The following is a 21,250-nucleotide window of genomic DNA, read 5'->3' as shown; positions in this document are numbered from 1 at the left end:
GACGAGTGCCACAAAGTAATCATGTGCTGTGTGAAATATGTGCATCTTTTCCTCCGTTTTAAAATTTCTGCCTGACCTGTATATTTGATGCCCTCCATTCCCTGTCATATGAGAAAGAATGAATAATTATTCACCTTGCCTTGTGCCTTTCTCCCCAGGTTTCACCATTTTAAGGAAACTTAGACTATTTAAGTCTTTTTTTTAAAACACCATCAAATTTACTCCACTAAAACAGCTGTACATTTCAGAGACCAAATTCCAGCCTAGAGTGATTTTTTTTTTTTTTTTAGGATTTATGTGAGAGAAGAATAGGAGAAATCCAGGCAGCTGCCAAACAAGCGATGGCTGACAAGCCTGATTTCTACCTCTTTGCTTGCTCCAGCGTGTGGTCGCTCCATCTGACCCAGTACTGCGCTCCCGTAGCTGTCAGCCCCCTCAGCGCAGCTGTTTTACTTGCCTGCTAACATTTGCAAATGCCTAACTGTGTTTTCTGAAACTCTCCGGTAAGTGCTCACTTGAGTTAGTTCATCGGCAAAGACAACTTTATAGGCTCTATAAGTGACCCTCATGTTTCCACCTCTGCAATAGCCCTCCTGCAACAGAGCCCTGTGGCTGCTGCTGGTAAGATCTGAGCATTGGGCTTGCCCGAGGCGAAGCGCCCTTGGCATCTACTGGCCCTTTCTGTGGGCTCCAGTGTAAGCAGTGACAGCTTTTATGTTGGTGTTGACCTCCCAAGTTAACTTCAGAAAACATTAGCTGGCAAAGCTGGTGTGTCAGGTTTCAAAGAAAAGAGTTTTCCAGCTCACTCCAGGTCTGATTTCCTTCCAGATAAAGGACAAAACCCTTTGGGAACCCAGCACTTCTTGGAAGCAAGGTTAACAGCAATAAACTTTCCTCCTTACTACCAGACTGAAATATCAGCAAAATCTTTTCTGTTAGGAGTGCATGTCTGTCCTGACAGGGTAAGGTCAGTGCTCTGTAACTCATCTTGTAAAACTGAAATACAGTTATTGACGATCAGAGTTGGGTAAGGATCAGAAAAATGGCCTGACACGTTTCATAGATACCGACAACAGTTTGTATTCAAGAAGCAGGATCTGTACAAAAAATACTTTCCCTGTATGGATAGAGGAAGATTTCAAGGTAATATGCGTTAGAAATTATTTACAATGAAGCTGAATTAATGTCTTCTCTGAGAATCCCCCCAGCACCTACTTCAGGACTGTACCTGCAACCTCTTAACAGCATGGAAAAATAATTGCTTTGTTGCCCAATGGAAACACAAGCCTGAAACCCCACGTGTGGTATATTCAGGGTCCCAGTCCCTCATCTGCTCCTCTAACCCCTACCCGGGAAGTGGCACGGTGCCTAAAATGAGTGGAAACAACCCTGGGATTAAGAAGTGATCTGAGAACTGTAGTTGGTCTCAGACTGGATATGACGAGGAAATTGGGTTAGGAAGTGACTTTACCTGGAACAGGAGATGAATTGCAGCGTTTTGTTTTGGAAAAAGGATTCATGTTTAGATGGAAAAATGAAATTGGGATTGAGGGGAAACTCTAACTCGGGGTCAGTTTAATTTGCATTTTTTTGCTGGGGGTGGGTGGGTGGGGAACTGAGCACAGGTCATATTCCCCTTTCTGATGCTTTTTGCTTTCTTGCTTCCTGGCCACGCAGTTTTGGGCCTTACAGCTGCGGGGAAGCTCTGATGTCTTTCCAAGAGTGGTGCAGGACAGGGGGGTGGTCCTGGCAGTGCAGAGCAGGGTGGATGCTCACCCCTGGGGACTGCGTGAGTGGTGACTGTCCCTGCCATGCACATACCACTGCTGTGCTGGTCCCTTCTCAGCTCAATGTCCAGCTGGAGCTTAGGGTTATTTTCTTTCAGTCCTGCTCCGTCTGCCAGCCAGGGGACAATGCAGGAGATCCCAACCCTGGGCAGCCTCTAACTGACACCAAGGCTCATCAAAAATTATTCCACTTCTGGTGAGCCCTTGCTGCCACTTGCAATATCTTGTTGGGGAGATGACCAGCTGGGCTAGGAACAAGACCACTCAGTCTGCAGGTCCTGGGGTGGCTGTGCACCCTGTCCCTTAATTGCCACCATCTGAGGCTGGCAGCAGCATTTTTAGAAACTGGGGCCAAAACTTGCTAGGATCCAGCAGTCAGGATGAAGCTGGTTTTTTGGTTTGGTTTTTTTTGTTTGTTTTTTTTTTTTCAGTGGAGGGGGGTGTGTCACAGCCACCAACATGGGTGACATCAGTGTCCTATGTCATTAGGGGGATAACCCAGTGAGAGCCTGGTGGTACCCAGCCTTGCTGGGAAGGCACAGACTGATTCAGTGCCCTGAGTGCCAGGGCATATCAGTGGCCAGATTCTCCTGAAAAACACAGATCCCCCACAACAGCTCTTCCTCTCTGCTCCCCCCGCAAGCCCTGGAGCCATCAATAGGGGAAGCTCGGGCAGCAGGAGAGGCAGCAGCCGTGTCTGGGGGAGGCACTGCATTGCATTGCATTGCATCGCATTGCACCGCGCATCCTCCCTCCCCACCCCCTACTGCTGCGGGCTTCCTCCCTTCATCCCTGCATCCTCCCCCCCTCCCGCCCCACACCCCTGCCTCCTGCATCCCTCACTCCTCCGTCCTTCCCTCCTGCATCCCTCCCTTCGGCATCCCTCCCTCCCTCCATCCCTCCTTCCTGCATCCCTCCCTCCTGCATCCCTCCCTCCATCCCTCCCTCCTTCCCTCCCTCTGCCTGCGCATAGCCGCGGACATGGCGCTCAGCAATTTCCTCTTCGCTCAGTGCATCTGCTACTTCCTGGCCTTCCTCTTCAGCTTCATCGTGGTGGTGCCGCTCTCCGAGAATGGCAACGACTTCCACGGCCGGTGCCTGCTCTTCACCGAGGGCATGTGGCTCAATGCCAACCTGACGGTGGAGAGGCAGCGCTTCACCGTGCAGGAGTGGGGGCCCGAGGCCGCCTGCCGTTTCAGCATCTTCACCGGGCTCCTCTCCCTGCTGCTGGCCACAGTGCAGGCCTGGAGGACCCTCTTCTTCCTCTGCAAAGGGCATGAGGAGTAAGTACCCCTGGGGAGGGCAAGGGGTGCCCATCCCTCCTGCAGGCTGGGGCAAGTGGGAGCAGCCTGGGGGTGAAGCACTGGGCTTTGCACCATCCAGATCATCCTACTCCCTAGAGGGGTTTTGGGTGAGGTGGTGCATTGCCTGCGTCTGCTGCACACGCACCACATACACCCCCACCAGGAACCCCTCCGGAGGATGCTCCCCTGCAGGGGTTTGGGGTGGTGGCCAGGTTCACCGCTATGTGCCTGCTGCCCTTTGGCAGTCTGGGAGAAGTGCCTGGCTAGCTCAGCTGCGGTGGGCATGGAGGGTGCTGGGGACTACGCTGGAGGCTGGGGCTTGTGGGTGCCTCCTGACTACATGACCCTGCAGCAGTTGGTGATCCCCCTCTATTTTTATCCTGCTTTTGTGGTGGACATAGCAACTATTGCAGAGAGCAACTATTGCTTGGTTACAACATGAGAGCAATGCTGAGTGCTCCCTGCAGCAGCCGCAGGGCTGCACTGGCAGCTGGTTACTGTGCTCAGACAAACCATGGGGCATCAGACCCCAGCAGGAGCAGTGAGAGGCTTGGTGGTCCAGGCAGCAGCTCGGGACCACTGTGCTCTGCGCTTGGCTTTCTGGTGGCCTGTCCTGCCACCTTGGGTAGAGTCCCTTACACAGGTAACCCAGCCTGTGGGTGCTATGGGGCCAAGGACCTCCAAGCATCCAGCTGCACAGGGGTAGGAAGGCAGGAGCATGCTCTGGTGGCTGGCTAGACTAGGAAAGCCATTTTCCCATGGTTTGGGGACCACACCAAGGGTAATTCACTTGTGTCCAGGTCTATTTGGATTGGAAGTTTCTTGGGTGGGTGGCTGTTATGCAATTCTGGGCTTGTACAACACCCCGATGTTGGTAATATTGGGGACTGGGTAGCAGTGTTGTCTCTGGCTCTTTCTGACCACTCTCAAGCTACCTGATACTAAATCATGCTATAACAAGTACAGATCAGAAACTTATCTCCATATTAAAACTTACCTTACAAGATCTAAATATAACCATGGACTTCTTAATACATTGAAATTCAGCTTCCTCAGGTGATCAGGTATGTATAGAGCATTAGTTGAATCCAGATGCTTTTTTCAGTTCTGCAGTTCAGAACTAGTTAATTTTTTGGAAGAAACCAGCAGTAAAATCTTATAATGAAATTTGAATCAGATGTTTGGCCTGCTTCCAAATGTGGCTGTTTAGTTCAAAACTGTTGGGCAGGCGTCTGAAAATTGTTCCAGATCACTGCTGCTGGGTCAGCTCTGGCGTAAGTTGGCCTGAAGAAGTCAGGGTTAGCACCCTATGCATCCTAGTGAGGTGGCCATTCTTCATGTGCAATGGCTTCTATTGCTGTCAGACAGTTAGGACTGCTAAAAATGCTTCTTAACAGGGTGTCAGCACCCCTTGTCTCAGGGACAGACTGAGCTCGAGTTGCCTGCAAGAATAGGAAAACCAAGTGCTGGCTGCCAGCCATGCCCTGGGCCTGGGATGGTTCAGCTCAGCTGAACAGTGGAGGTGTGACTTAGGTACTTCACTACTAGGATTACAAAGCAACTTCTACTTTGAGTGTAAGCATTTATCATTACAGGGCATCCACTTAATCTGGAATGTGTAGCTTGAAATTCTCATTGAAGCAAAAAAAATAGGTGAGGTACAGAGCCAAATGAGCGCAGTTCTCTACCAGGACGCCCTTGCCTGAGGAACCTTCGGCACATGGTGATGGTTACTGCTTGCCCGGTGCAAATCAAGTGCAACACTCAGCCCTGCTTTGACAGTGGAAGGTCCCATTCTGGACCTTGGCATTTCAGCACCTTTTCTGTGCTGCAGGGTGGGAAGTAGAGGGAGGACTAGGGGTCCCGGGCTGGCGATGATCCACCAAATACTCCTGGGAACTGATCCTTTTCTAGAGCTGTTGCTAATTCTGGTAGACAGCTCGAGTCTTTTCTGCCTCTCAGGCCAGCACACCATGCTAAGGTGTGCACAGTGGATATGGCTTTAGCATCACTTGGGATGAAGTCTAGGCAAGGTGTGAAATCAGGGCAGGGACCGTGAACGTGCAAAACCATGGTGTGCTTCTACCAGCTCCCTTTGCTATATGGGTGACCCAGGCACTCTGCAGAGGTGAGCTGATCCAGTCCATCAAGTCCAGTGAAGCCAAAGGATAAGAGTATGATTCATCTCAACATTCATCTAGGAGTCAGGTGTCCTGGCATCTAGCTCCCACTACAGTCTGTGAGGGCACTTTGGGAAGGTGGTTTTTTTCACTTCTTTTCTGTCAGTGTAGGGATGGGATGACTGTCACTTTGGAGAGAGCCTAGACAACCCCTCTAAAGCCATGTCAACCCAGAAACAAACATCCTAACCCCACCGCTAATTGTTTCCTTATCGCATTTTAAAGAAGTCCTCCTGAGGTCACATATGTCTCACCATGTATAATCTGTACAAATTAGGATTGACCAGACCAGAACCTTCCCAGGATTCAAACACTGACTCAAAAAGCCTCCTGGCTTTTCATTTTATGAGACACCAGGGAAGAGAAATGACTGGGTTTTTTGTTCTCTGGGGTGAGTAGAATCCTCCTGCCCTCAGCATAATGAGAGTGGCACTGCTGGGAAATTCATCATATTAATCCTTACCACCTAACGTGAATAGGATGACCTGCCTCCTGGAGTTGCTAGTCTTTCTCCAACCTAGAGCAGATGTCCAGTTTTTAGATAATGAGACTTTCCAAGTGCCACCTAGAGCCGTTTCAAGTAGTGAAGGACCTGGTCAGATGAATGAGAAAAGGATTAGAAAGTTTTCACTAACTAGAATTAATGGGGAGAGTTAATCAACGAGGTCGGAAGATGTGTAGACAATTCCTTGGCCTTATGGGACCACTGTAAGCATCTCACCCTCCAACCACTCCAAACACAGCACGCGCCTAGGGCTGGCCCGGGTTGGGCAGACTTTACGGGGCTGAAGTAAATTGATATTCAGCTGGCAGAAACAACATACTGACACCAAAGCCAGAGAAGTCCCAGGAGAAGCTGGCCCGCTCTGCAAATTGCCCATAAAACTGAGGTTCATGTCCTGTGATGGCAGTACCTTGTGTTACATTGCTTAAAATGATTATAGCTATCGGTACTACGTTGTTTTATTTTTAGTTTCCCTCTCCTAGGCAATTTTTGTCCCAATTACCACTTTAGTCATGAAATAATTTTAGCTCCAGTTACTATATAATTTGAGCTAATGACATTTATTTTAACAATGGTGATTCTCATCATTACGGCTAATGAAAGCCATGCTGTGTATGAACAATCGCCACTTAGTATTTATGATTTAAAGCCCCATCCTCTTATGGTGAAAAAAAAATCAAAATCAAAAGCATTTAGAAATGAAGATAATGTGCCTCAAAATCATAATGCATAGTTTTTCATTGTATTAGGTGTTTTTAATTAAAGCAGATGTGTTTCAAATAGAAACTGATATCTATGTGCCCAGTGTATGCTGCTTAAACAGACTGCTGATGCTGTGTTTCAGATGTTTATGAGTTACATTTTTCTTCCTTTTTATTGCAGCTCTTTCTTTTATGCCTTTCTGAATCTGCTGATCAGCGCCTTTGTGGTGTTTATCACATTTATTGCTAGCACTATAGTGAGTGTAGGATTTAACATGTGGTGTGATGCAATTACTGAAAAAGGAAGCATGCCAAATAGGTTAGTATTGAAGAATACATTTTCTTCCTTTTTTTTTTTTTCATATATGCACAAATGTACAGTGGTATTACAAACTGTAGTTATTACATGCAAGGTGAGCAAGGGGGAAAAGGCATCTGTAATGTGGAAATCCAGACTTTTTTTTCATCTGGAACAAAAAAAGCAAATAAAACTTTTTTTGCATTTAGTTCCCCACAGAGTATGGTTTCCACGGCATTTCATGGTCTCTTTAAGAGTCACAATCATATGCAAAAGAAATCTATTAGTTTAAACATTTTCATTTCCAAAGGAGAGTTAGATGTGGAAATGCTGTAAAATGGGGGGAGTGTGGTCTTGTGAGCAGGGCAGGGGACTGGGAGTCAGGGCTCCTGGCTTGCTGTCCTGGTTCTGCCACCGACCCACTGTGTGACAGCGGGCAAGTTGCTCATCCTGCTTGTGCCACAATGCTCCATCATCCAAAAATTGGTATAAAGATGCTGGCCTCATAGCGGTGCTGTGGATGCCCTGAGAGCTGCAGAATGGCAAGTATTTTGTAAGCACAAAGTACAGATGGTTGATACAGCGGGCAAGTCGCTCATCCTGCCTGTGCCACAATGCTCCATCATCCAAAAATTGGTATAAAGATGCTGGCCTCATAGCGGTGCTGTGGATGCCCTGAGAGCTGCAGAATGGCAAGTATTTTGTAAGCACAAAGTACAGATGGTTGATACTTTCTTACAGTGCACAAAATGCACAGCTCCTAAAATGGTCTCCTGTATCCCATGATGCTTGTGCTCCTTCTAGGAAACATGATAAGATGAGGTAGATTTTTTCCTATCAAGCAAATAACGATGAAGAGAGAGGAAAAGGTGACATTTTATGTCATATGATATTGAATAAACGTACTATTTAAAGCATACATTTATGTTACGCATTGTCATATGTTGTAAAATGCCATAGTAAATGTTCTGTTTAGGGCTGCAACGATTAATCGATTATTCGAATATTCGGTTAAAAATTCAATTACAAAAAATGCCTAATCGAATATTTGGATAAGAACCCAAGATGACCGACAGCACTGAAAAGGAGAGAGAAGAGGCTGCAGAAATCAACCAAGAGATAGAAAGACAACCTCAAAATCCTGGGATTTTTTTTTCACACCAGTAAAAGTCCAAGTTATTTGTAAAATCTGTAGGCAGCCTCTATTTTACCATCAGAGTATCATCTCCTTGCTGGAGCATCTGAAACAAAAACACCCACACAATCCCTTCTTCTGAGGCTTTTCCTGATGAAGTCAAAAGGTAACGGAGGCTCATACACTTTGTTTCATTGAGGGGTGAAGCAACCAAGCTGGGGTGATGCCAGATGTGTATATGTGGGAGGCTTGGGTGTAGTGGGAGAAGAGGGTATTGTTGTGTATTGTTGTCATAATAACTATCACAGTTCCACTTATGGAAGATTGGTGTTATCACTTGCGTAATTATACATTGGATTTTTTAAAGAAAGTAATTACATGCCTCTTTTAGCCTAGTTTTAGAGAAGATTGGCAAGCAACCTGGTTACTGCAGTAACTTGAACGTCTTTTGATAGAACATGCTGTTGTGACTGTTTGAAACATGCGTAAGATGCTGCTTTGTGTTACGTTTGGTTTGCCTGTCTGGAATCTCTGAAATAATTTTCTTTTTTCCCCTCCAAATGCCTTCCTTGGGTAGCTGTGAGGAATTACAGGATATAGATCTTGAACTGAACTTAGAAAACTCTGCTTTCTATGACCAGTTTGCTATTGCACAGGTAAGTCAGACTAGGTCATGGTTCTATTCCGGTTCATTTGCCATTTGCTCATTGATCTAGGATTGCTGGAGCTGAACTACCATTCCTCTGAAATCAATGGGAATGTTTCCACTGACTTCAGCAAGTGCTGATCAGGATGACAGTGATGGGGTCATTTGCATTTTAAAATCAAAATAGATAGTTTTGAACATGGACATGTCAAAACCTGACTCTGCCACTGATCTTGCTATGCATGATGGAGAATTTTTTATTTCTCCAAAGGATGAGCTCTGTGAATGTTGCAACGCTCTGGTGTCCTGGAGGTCTTCATTGTCGTTCAGAATAACGTCTGACCTGATCATGGGGTTATTAGCTTTGCCTTCCATGAATTTGTCTGAGATAGCCTGAGCCTATATAAATATCAGGCCATTGAAAATAATAAAAGATTACTGTAATTTAGATACGGATGTTTTCTGATGAATCTTTGAGAATTAGACCTCTAAGACTGTCAGACCTTTCTATTGAATATGCTACCTCTAAGTCAACACTCAAAGTCAGTGAACGCTGGGACTTGAGCACTCATGCATATGAGCACGTATTAGTTCCGCAAGGAGGATAGCCCCATCCATGCAGGGCTGCACCCATACGCATGCTTCTTATGGTGTCCTGTATGGGAAGAGGCATTAGCTTGCCTGGGGCACTCCTTGAAGGTAACCATGCCTCTTGGACACAAGCTAGTTTTGTGCCTTTGTTGCCAGCACTGGCATCTAGACACCCAGCTCAGACATACCTGCATGTGCGGTAGAAGTCTGTTGTAGAAGTGACCCCTTTATATCATGCTAGCCCAAGGCCAGGTTGTATTTTGTAGTAGAATTTGATATTAACTCCTAATCTGCCAGCTAGTGAGAGGGTAGCAGAAGTAACCCTGTTATCTGTCTATAGCTTTGAGTTCATGGGAACTATATGTTCATGTCCACCCTGTGATCTCAGGATGGACAGTTTATTATCTAATGCAGGAGAAGACATTTCTCCATGCCTGAAAAGTCAAGGTCCCTGCACACAGCACTTCAGTTGAAGAAGTGTTAACACATCACAGTGTAGAAAGATCAGCCCAAGCCATCGGGATGCGCCTCCCCTCACTGATCTGCATCCCTCCAGGTGTTCCTGGGTAGAGCTAGCCTGCAAGGTGCAGCCTCCAAGCTCTGCAAACACCCAAGTATGAAGAGCCTGGGGGCATAACAGCTCCAGGGAAACACTTTTTGGCTTCAGAAACTGAACCCGGTAGTGCCGAATTGCATCCTGATTGTGACTGTTTGAAGAAAGGACCAAGCAGGGAAAAAAATCCTGCATCATTGTCTCCTGATATCTGGGGGAGTGGTAAGCAGAGTTGAATGAAGGCATGAGAATGGGTCTGTTCTATGGAGGGCAAAAAAGTTTCTTTGAAATGGTAGAAAGAAAAACCCAAGAATAGACTAAACTTCTTGGCTAAAGCAAAGATTTCCTTAGGAGTGCAATGATTTCCTACAGTAGGATTTACTTAGAAGCAGTGGTCTGAATGGAGATATCAAGATTGCTGACAATTTAAGAATTACAGATTTGTGCTCTGGATAAAATCTAGAAGGGAAGAACAGGCAGCTTAATTAAAGCTTTGGGTATTTGGCACATGTATATGTGCATGTACAAGCACACAGACACACAAACACAGACCCCATCTCTGTCCACTCTCCTCCATTCAGATGCTTACAACTGAATTTCACTGAATTTGGCTAAATCCATGAAGACTCTTTTATATCAAATATGCTGAGAAGACCACAGCAGTAGCAGATACCTGGATGGCTTTAAGATAATATTTCATTAATGAAGTGGTGCTTAAGAAATGAATGCAAAGCTTCCAATTCTTTAGATATGGTCATATAAAGCCAAATTAATATCTGTTATTTCCAAGGTTTGTAGAATAGCTCAAAAATATTCTTTACTGGTAAACTGAGATAATTGTAAGTATGGGCAGGAATATTTAAGAGAATTTCCAAAGTGCATAAGATATATAGGAACATAAACTCCCTCTAAAAAATAGTAGTCCTTGCTTATTTAAATTGGCTATTAGCGTAAACAGCTGTATTACTGTCTGGAAGTGTTTAAATCCTTGTATTTTTTTAATTAAAAATGCATTATGTCAAAACTGAAACACAGGGATCCAATTAATGTTTCTTTGCTAAAGGCATCATAGAATTAAAATGGAGTTTCTGCCAGAAAGCCTTAATACAAATGAGCCTCCTCTGTGGCAGGGAGGCCAATATTCACATACCTGTTCCCATCAAAGTGTAATTACTTCTAAGAAGTTAAGCAAGAGAGACTGACAAGTTAGTGGTAGAGCCTATTGCAGCTCTGAGGCCTTAAGCCCAGGTATCTCATGCCAGGTATAAATGAGCCACCAGGAATTTGGACGGGTTGGAGTGGGTTTCGCTTGCTCTCTGGGTTCATGCTAATGTGAACCAGTGACCCTGGAGTGTAACAGTTCAATTGGTAAGATTTTCTCAACAATATTTTGAATAGAAATACCTTAAAATTTATACTTCTGCAGGGGTAGTTGGAGGCCCGGAGAATTTGGGAAGAAAGATTTGGAAAAATTCTTAAAACATATTGCAGTTCTAAAGCAACAAAAATGAAATGAACCCAAGAATTCTGGGCCAGCTAGAATGTCAAATATGGGAAGTTCAGTGGATGCACCTGTATTATACAGATCTCTCTTTCTCATTATTGTACTTACCACATTTTTTCTTCAGTTTTTCTATTACATAAATATTTTTTCCTTTTAAGCAAGGAATAACTTGACAGAGTTGAGGAACAGCGATGCCAGGACCTCACTGGGTGTGACTTGGTGTGACTCCATGGGTTTTGGTCCATCTAAGATTTTAATATTCACCTGGACAGTTGACTTTGTTATCACAATCCAGTAATGATCTTTTTATCATTTCTTTTCTTCTCTAGTTTGGTCTCTGGGCTGCCTGGCTGACTTGGCTGGGAATTACCATTCTGGCTTTCCTGAAGGTTTATCACAACTACAGACAGGAGGACCTGCTCGATAGTTTGATCCATGAGAAGGAGCTGTTGCTAGGAAGATCCTCTTCACGAACCTCTTTGCAAGATGAGAAAAGTGGCATGATCTAAAGTGTAAGCAGATTTCCAGGGCAGGATCTAGATTTTATTATTCAGTAGTGTGAGCTGAAGTTGAGTCGGGGTATTGAGTGTGTGAGATCCTTTCTTTCGTGAAAGGACATGTACTTGTGAACCACCCACTTCCTCCATGAGAAATTGTTGGCAGAAATACTCGTATTAGGATACAGAGAATGGACGGCCCCATGTGCCATTGGCACAGCAAACTTTCTGTCCTGTGTAGGCACAGCCTAACCTGCTCCTGCTAGCAGAGGTCCTACGTGCTGTCACCGGCTTTCGGGGAAGGGGCCATTTCTGAGGACTGTGCTGGCAAGACCAGGCTACAGAACCTAGGCTATTTCTTCAAACTATTCTGCAACAACAGTTGTAACTCGGTCTGTGTCCAGTCCCTCTTCTCTCCCTCTCCTCCCTTTTGCCAGTAAAGCTACCCCTATTCTCACTTTATTCTGGGTAACTGCAGCTCCAGTCCAGGTACAGACTCTCACTGTCTCTGCTTTTGCTATGTGTGGACACAGTGCTGAAGAACCTGTTGCTCCTGCTTGGATTTTGAGTTCATTTAGAACACAGAGACCTGTGTTCTCAACTTGATATTTAATGTTGGACAGTGTTAATGGATTTCATGATACCACTATATTATTACAGTGTCTGTCAAAACCTGTGTATCATTTAGAAGGATGGTAGAGAATTTTTGTGGTTTTCTTTCCTAGTTTTTGGCATGACCAGCATTTATTATGACTCCTGAAGTGTAGTGTAGCCAGCAATTGCTGAAGCTTGCATACTAAGAAATTAGGCTTAATAGGTAGTATTAATGCTTGTGCATTTATAAATGTATCTTGGTCCCTAACATTGTATACTATTCAGTTTTGAGTATTAGAATACACTTGTGATATTTATTTCATATAGGGTATGCAAAATTACTGTAAACATTTGCATTGTAGGTATCTCTATATATCTATAAACATAGCAAGGAGCTCAAACAGCTGAATTATTTTATAGGTAGTTCAGTGTTGAAGGGGTCCTTTCTCCCCACTCACAGGTGGGAGTTCCAGGGCTGATGAATTTTGCTGTGAAAAGGGAGAAGAACTGTTATTTTCACAAAGCTCACTAGTGACTTTGTTGTTGCTTTCAGTTTTGCTTGGCCAGTGCTTCAACAAATAAGGTGGGTGGCTGAGACGAGAAGTAGATCCAATAATTAAGAAAAGTCACTCAGATAATTGTGGGATTTGCATGGCAGAGAAGTAAAGTTGTGCTAGAATTAGGCAGTTATCCCCAGGTACACATGACGCAGAAGAACCCGATTCAGCAGAAAACTTAAGCAAGCAGCTGAGTTTAGGCTGAAGAAGAATTTTTGTGGGTACACAGACACTGCCTGTGGCAGCTGGTTTTGAGTTGAGACACAAATTATTGCAACATGAGCGCAAACCATGCATATCTATGCCTGGTAAATAAGAAGGTAGGGGAGAGAAGACAGCAGGCTTCTACCCCACCAGAGCTCAAGCCTGGGGCTAGCACAACCGCACAGATTTACTGCTGTCTTCTGGGCACTATCTGGTGCTTGAAGTTAAGTACCTGCTTAAGCGTTTGGTTGAAACAGAACTTGAAGTCATAACAAATCCCTGAATTAGTAAGCATTTTAGGGCATAAAATCTAACATTACATTTAACAGCCAAAACATTCTTATAGGTTTAGGGAAAAAAACCTCCATGGGCTGTGAGCAGTGAGCTGGTTCTGTGAACATCGCTTACAGCCCCAGTTGGCCACAACTGTCTAAAGAGACATCTTGGGTTTTGGAACAATTTCTACCCACAAAGGAATGCAATTCCTTTGAAAGCTTACAGCAGAGGCTTTTTTTCCAGTTGTAAATTGATATGAGAGGAAGAGTTCCTGAAAAGGGAATCAGCGATCAAGTTAGTTAATACCAATTTAAAATTCAGAGATCAGGACTGTTGGAGTGCCTTTTTTAATTCATTTGGTTTAATAAGAGATACAGTCTTGCAGGTGCCTAAGCCCTTTGCCAGGGCATGTCCTTCCCCTTTGTACCCTGAAGAAGAGCTAGAGTCCTGAAAGTCAGCCGGTTTCTTATGTTTCCCCAGTTGTTTCTCCAACTGTAAAAGACACCACTTCTTCTTCCAGTCTCACTGGATTCAGCAGTGATGTCTCTTCCCATAAATTATTTCAGGACATGCCTTACTCCTCACGTGGAACCGTGCTGCTGCTTTGTATATTTTATGTATTTGCCAAATCAGGCTTAGGCTGAAGTAATGCGTAGGTTGGGACCATTGTTCCTGGTCTTGCTTGGGGGTTTGAAGAACCATGAGGCAGAAGATAGCAAGTGTCTCCTTCTCATCCTTGCTCTGAGATACCAGGCCTTAAGCCCTGTCTCTGGTTTTGAGGAGGAAGATGCTGCTCATTGGTGAGGTTGTCTGGAGCTTGTGCTCTCTTCTACCTCTCTTTTCTCCTGTCTCGGGGTCTTTTCCTCCTTTCCACTTGCATGAGAAACAGCAAACACTGGTCTGGGGTTTCTACTCCTCTTGACTTTTGTGGTTAGTATATTCAGTAGCAATTGTCACCCTGACACTATCTATCTCCCTGACACTATCTTCATTGTCCTGAAGCTCAACAGACAAAAAGTAGGATCTTTAAAGCACCTGGGGAAGCCAGGATCCCACCTCAAAGTAAAAGTCAGTAGGAATAAAATACCTCACTTCAGCCTTTGGAAAGTCCAGCCCAACACAAGTACATGTATAGACTCACCTCTTAACTTTGGCATCAAAGCTTAGCCTGTCTAATTCATTTACCTTGGTGAATTCTTCTAAATCCAGTTGCATTTCAGTGCCCGTAAATGCAAACGTCTTGGCTGTTGGAGTTGGCATGTAAACTGAAAAGAGGCTGAGGCTCTCCTTTGAGTCCCACATGCTTTCCAGTCTCTTTTTCCCAGCTTCCCTCATTTGACCAGGCTGGCATGCAGCTTGCAAACATCAGTGATGCTCAAAAGCAAAGCTGGTTTTGAAGGAAGCTCCTGGGTAGGTGAGAAGGCAGAGTGTGTAGTGACGAGCTTTCTGGCTGACTCGAGGGGAGGAAGGGTATCGTGCCAAGGCCCAGTTATTGGACCTGGCTGGGCTTGTTTGTTTGTGTTTATCTTTCTGCAACCTCTCCTAAAGCTTGGACACTCAGGCCAACCTGGTGATGACAAGCTGAAAATGTGTTAGAATAGCAGTATTATTTGTACACACCTACCTCCCTACCTGCCTGTGCTCTCTCTCTCCCCCACATCTCTCTTTTGCACATTTCTGACCTCTGCTTTTAGTCATCCATCGCCAACCAGCACAGATTGGTGGCCGTAGTAGGAGTTTCTCTGAGTCAAATGCTGCATTTCTGTGATAGGCCTTCTTTAATTTGCCATCTGCAAAAGCAGGCCTCTGGGAACACTCCACCAAGAGGTGTATTCAAAGAGCTAGAACCCTGCATGGTATTTATACTTGCATTTATTTATAGTCACATGGTGGAAGGGGAAAAAGCTTTGTGGCCTTTGCTCATGCAGTCCCTCCTGCTGCTGACCATTGCAAAGCTGTGAGCCATTCTGGGGGAGGAATGTGGGGTGCAGTTATTTAGTCACTGTGTTCCCCATGATGCTATAACCACAGTCAAAAGGTCTTTGCTTTGGCCTGTGAAAATCCTGGTAACGCAGGAAGAGCCTTGGCTGAATGCAACTGGATGCTGCTTTCTGAGGCACCAGAGTGTTGCCACACAATTATTCTCTTACGTTGGATATATTCCTCACATCCTGGCTACCATCTGTGGTTAATTTCCTTGCCAATTCCCTGCCAGCAGTCCACACTGGGTTAGAAAAATCTGAGCTAACAAGTGTCATCTGAGCTTTTAGATCGATGTGGTTTATTATTATTTTTATAACAGAGAAACAATTGAAGCCATTTTTTTTGCAATAGAATTTCCTCATGAGGGCACAAATGCTCATAACTTCTTATCCCACTAATTCATGAGGCATCTTTCAGCTGTGAACTTTCAATAGGAATGACAAAAATAAGAGCATGATTGTTTACTTTAAAAACTGAAGGACACATGCGTGCTACGGCAATGTTTCTATGGTCCCTTGGAAAACTGGTTGTTATAATAACCAATGATGGATGCTTGAGTATGCAGACCTTGTTGTGAAAGCTTTGGTGTCAGGGAGTTGGCGCATGTCTGTATGTACAATGTACACAGATATATTCCAGAAATTATTCCACTGCTCTTCTGTGATATGGATATAGGCTCTTCTCTTAACAGGCAGCTTAGGTTGGAGTAGTTGTTAGGTTGCCTTAACTTTCTACGCTGCCTTGTTCTTACTTAGTATTAAGATCTGTGCATAGGTTATGATACTCAGAGGTGGATGTGGATGTGATGTGAGCAGAGTAGGAAAGCACTGGCCAACGCGCAACCTCCGGAGGCCTGAGATGGGTTTCTGATGGGGGTTTGCAGGCATTTTAACTCCTCCCTTATCTCTGGGTAATGTCCTGATGTTAGCTGTATTAGTCCTGTTAGGAACAGAGGGTCACGTTTCCCTTCAAGGCCTTCCCTCACCAATACGAAACACTGTTGATTTAACCTACGTAGTATTCAGGATGGAAGCAGAGCTACAAGGAACAGGAGCACACACTTTACAGTTACATTGCATGAGCAAGGGGTACTTATGCCCTGGTTCAGGAATTCTGCACCATGGGTTCCTAAAGGACCAGTGACCCTGGCATGGACACGGTCCTGTTATTAATTCATTTAAAATACAGACTTGCAGGTGACAAACAAAATGTATTTTGATAGGAGTGGCAATCCTTTGGTTGCCAAACCATACTCTTCTGCAACACAGTACAATATTCTGGCTCAAACCAGCCAGCATGTCTTTTTGTAAACAATTATTTATTTGCTGTTAGAAAAGATAAGGTGACAAAGGGGAAAAAGTATGTATTTATAATGCAGTTATTTAGTAGCGGGAGTTTAGATGAGAGAATCCATCTGAAAACTTTTTTATTGTCTTAATGGTTGAAGAAACTCCAGCAGATCTTTGGTGTAGCAAGTTAGTGTGTTGCTCTTGAGGGACAGAAGGGCTAAGCTGATTTATGGTGTCTGAGAATCTGACCAATCTAACCCTCTGTATTTAAAGTAACCTGAAAACTCACCATACGAAAATGCGCATTTGTCTTGTATTTTCTTCTGAATCCCCAATGTAAGTAGTGGGTTAGAATGCCCTAGGCTGTGTTATTCCCTGAAACAGAGGGCTAGAACGGACAAACTGAGTCCTTGTTTGAGAGCTGAGGGGTTTCTTGGTGCAATGGTCGGTGCATGTGAGATACATGACTAGTTGAGGGAGGGCACCCAGGATTGCCCTTGACACCTGAAGGCTCTCATCAGTGAGATACAAAGACATGCTTCGCCTTCATTTGTCTGCCAGAATGCTTTTGTCTTTGTTGCACATTGGTCCCTTCTCAGTTGTTTGCACCTCCTGCAACTTAGCCCTTAGGTTGTTGTTGGACACCACGTCGTGATGGGGGGGGTTGCACAGAAGTCTCTTCAGGCTGATCTGGGTGCAGAACGCAGGGTCCCCTTGCTGGGGAGGTGTGAGCCACAAGCCATTGGATAGGCTTTATGCTGGAAACAGGGTTTCGGCACAATGTCAAATCAAACATCGGCCTACGTGATGGGGCTCAGAAAATGCAATGTCAAATGTGCAAATTCAGAATGGATGCCAGCTGCAAACTGTTCAGTGCAAGCAAGTACATGCAAACCCGGTATTTGGGTGAATGTAGCTTTTATCATCTCCCTTCTCCAAAGCTCCTCACCCACCTCAAATATATTGCATGTAAAACCACTTTTACTGTTTAAATGGCAAATTTAACAAAAGTCCAGACAGTCATTCATACTGGCAAGACTTACAGTATTTAGTGAAAAGCCAATCCGGATTTTAACAAAACTTTTGTCCTTTTTTTTTAAATCAATGGCCTGGGTGTGAACGTCCTTGAGCTAATGGGAATCCTGCCTGTACCCAGATCCTAAATTTGTGCCTCAGGCCATTTCCTTTGCTGATGGAAATAGCCCATTTTTATCTCACTGGAATGTTTGCTTTGGAGACCACAAATGTCCTTTCTTTATGCTAGGCAGTCTGGGAAGAGAGGCAGGTTTTGCCCCCGCTACTTTCCACACCTGCATGCAGTGAGAAAATGCTCATACAGGTTCATGAGCACTGAAATTGTTCTACAATTATTTCTGTTTGTGGTCCTAATGCCCTGAAGTGCATGTTTCTATTTTTGTCCTCCATAAGAAAGAGGAAACTTAACCTGAACTGTATTTTAATACGCACAAATAAACATATAAAAGACTTTTGGATTTTTTTTTTGAAGTGACAAAATTCCCCTCAATCATTTATGAATCTAACTGCACAGAAGGCAGCACTTTGATGTACTCTTGACATAGAAGGGAAAAACACAACTGCACTCTCTCAGAAAAAATTTCTTTCTGAGAGGATAGACAGCAATTTACTTAATATATAACAAGTACTGAATATTTCAATGCAGGCAAGAAATTGTTAGCATCTTTCCATTCCGTTGTTGGGAGGAGTATTTACATAGCAACCCTTTCTCTTTAGTTTCTTTTGTCCATGCCAAAGAGTGTAACTGAGCTGCTATAGCAAACATAGATTAATGTGAATGTATTCACCAGAGTGCTTAAACTTTTCTACCTCTCTTAGCTGCTACAACTGCTATAACTGCTTGAACTGTTATTGCACACAAAAGTCAGAAGAACTGAATCCATGCAAGAGTCTAAATCCTATTTTCATAGATAGCTAAAAGATTTAGGATTTAACTCTTATTAGCTTCCTGTCAGATTATTGTTCCTAAAAAATGGGCATAGGCACCCAAACAGCTGTGTGAATAGCCCTTTGAGGTCAAATAATTATTTTTTCTTTTTTTTTTTCCCCTCACCAAAGCAAAAATCCAGCAACTGTCATTTGTTAGACATGGAAGGTTATATGTTACTTGAAAAGCTGCATTTCACAAGGGTGGCAGAAAGCAACGAGCTACTTATTAAAATACTTGTAATGGTCCTTCCTCAGCCCTCCCCACTGGCAGGTAACTGGGAGGCACAGGTTTAATCTCTCCCTCTGTCCTGGGAGACGCAAGCCTTCACCTCCATGGCAAATGCTTCCACCATAGTGTTATCCTGGATTCCCCTCAAATCCTTCTGCTGGAGCTTTCTACGTGGCTTAAAATTCTTAAGTAACAATGTTTTAGCTGGGTGGTTCTGGTGTTTATCAAGGAGACAAATTATTTGGCAGAAAGAGCTGCTCACTGAAATAGCTTGAATTATTTGTATATGGTGGAAACCCAATTTAGGAAGTTTTTGCTCCCCTTTCCTGCTTGACTGTGTTGTAAATTGAGGGTTGAGACAACCTGAGGGGAGGTGGGGATGAAGAGTTATCATTACTGTTGACTTCTTGGGTGATTTGTCACACAAATGAGTAAACAATTCTGTGACAAAACCAGTCTTTATCTACTCTTATTTTCCCCTAGTTTCCCCCCAGATTTGGGCAAGTTTGACACCAGCTTGTATACAGATTCTGAAGACTATTTATGAATGTGAGAAAAATTGCAGCTCCTATGACAAACATTAACTTTTGTCAAAAAATAAGAAAAAGCGTGGCAGATTTTTTCTGTTCTCACTCCGGCTCTCTGCGATATGATGTCAAACTCTTCCCTTTACATAAACCAGGCCTGATTTGGGGGACACATTGCTCTAGGATGTTCCCAAGGCTGGTGCCAGCAGTCTCTTGAGGAACCTGGTGGAGTTAGAGGAGTGCTATGTTAAACCATAGATTTTAAAGCAGGGAAATGTTTGAAAATCATCTGTCCTGGTATCCCGCATAACACAGTCCAGAGCTCTTCCCCCATGCACTCCTGCGGCAGAGGGAATGGTTGTTCCCTGTTAACATCATTAAGTCCAAAAGTTTGTGTCTGAAATAGAGCACATCTTCCTGCAACACACTGGATCTTGATTTATTCAGTTAATCCTTAATACTTTCTAGGTTGCTGCCAGAGTCTTAACCATCATTGTTAAAAGAGTGTTCAACATCTGACTTCAAAAGGTGCTAATGGTCTCCTTATTAAACCACAGCCTTCTGGAGTTGCAAGCATTTTGCTAAATGATGCCAAGAAGCTCTGTGCTGAACAGCATCCTTCCAGGGGGAGGACCACTGTACTGGAGTCCACAGCCAGTGCAGACTGATGGCATCAGAGCAATTCTGGTCAAATACCCCCTGAACAGAACTGTTGCTATTTTTCAGCCCAAGCTACACAACTGAGAAATCTGTGATTTGAAGTACGCTCCTAAGAGGTTTTTGAAGGTTTATAAACAAGCCAAAACAATAACACAATCAACAGTTCCACTGACATCTCCATCCCCTGGATCTTTTCATCTCCAGAAAACACTCCTGCAAACTTCACAGTGGGTTTTATTGCCATCAAACTGTTCAGGCCTTGTTTCTGACATCCCTTCCCATTGGGGGCAGAGACTGCTGAAGGGGACAGGAGAGTGCCAGAAATCAGAACAGAAATGAGTAGTGAGGAGAACTGTTGGTGCATTTGCTATGAGGGATTCCGGCTTTCAGGCTACGATATGAGGGGTCCAGCATGGCAGTGCCTGCCCTGGCAGCGCTGACACCAATTTCAGCCTTTGCTTGGCCTGCTCAGCCCCAGCCTGCTCATGTGGCTTCACAAACTGCGGAGCATCTCCTTGAAGTATGTTTGCCTAAACTCAGCTTCTGGCATTGCCACCAGGTTTGGAGGGGCTGCTTTGGAAACCTCTTCTTTCCACGTTGGCAGATCCAGATACCCTGAGGCTGGCCCTTTGCCCTGTGCAGTTCATGGCTTGTGTGGGGAAGGAAAGACTGGTCCCAAATCTCTGTAGACTTGCCATTTTTGAAAGGAGCCCATTAACACCCATAGTTTTAAAAGGTTTGAGTTTTTTGTGTGGTACCACCTGCAAAGATCTGAAGCATATCTTTCTTGCTTATAAGTCAGCACAGAGCCTGAAAGCATTCGTGAGCTACCAGTCTTTTCTTATAGCCACATGGGAAAAGCTTTATAAGAGTCTGTATTAACTATTGTGTTATGCTGCTAAAGAGGTCCCCGTGAAATGGGTATTTGGGGACAAAACTGAAGACTTTTTCATAATTTGTTTAACCATTGAAAGCAGCAGAGGGGCAGAGCCTTCGCTGGTGTACATAGCTTGGCTTTGTGAGCCATGCTGGGGCCATGCCAATCCACATGAGCTGAGGGTAGAGCCTGGTCTGCTTTGAATATTATCTCTCTTGATTTCTATGGTCTTTTGCAGTGTAATGACTGCTGATTTGGAGCTTTAATTGCATGCATTTGACAGAAACAGAAATGGAGTGAGGTTTATTATTGTTTTGATACAGTCTCAAAAGGGAAGCTTTTTACTAGCGTTTTAATATAGCTCTTTGTAAACACCTAGCAAATAAAA

The 21,250-nt window shown here is 44.2% G+C and overlaps 1 protein-coding gene across 1 annotated transcript; it reads left to right on the top strand.

Annotated features, from left to right (window-relative positions):
• The first annotated feature begins 2,768 nt into the window (after window positions 1-2,768).
• TMEM179 (transmembrane protein 179) lies at window positions 2,769-11,713 on the top strand. The gene is made up of 4 exons (XM_009638118.2): window positions 2,769-3,070; window positions 6,659-6,796; window positions 8,488-8,566; window positions 11,534-11,713. The coding sequence occupies exons 1-4, from the start codon at window positions 2,769-2,771 to the stop codon at window positions 11,711-11,713; spliced, it is 699 nt and encodes a 232-aa protein (XP_009636413.1).
• The last annotated feature ends 9,537 nt before the right edge of the window (window positions 11,714-21,250 follow it).

Source organism: Egretta garzetta, unplaced genomic scaffold (genome assembly GCF_000687185.1).
Source record: "Egretta garzetta isolate BGI_Z169 unplaced genomic scaffold, ASM68718v1 scaffold185, whole genome shotgun sequence".
Classification (NCBI taxonomy): Eukaryota; Metazoa; Chordata; class Aves; order Pelecaniformes; family Ardeidae; genus Egretta; species Egretta garzetta.
This window is presented reverse-complemented; position numbering and strand designations above follow the sequence as displayed.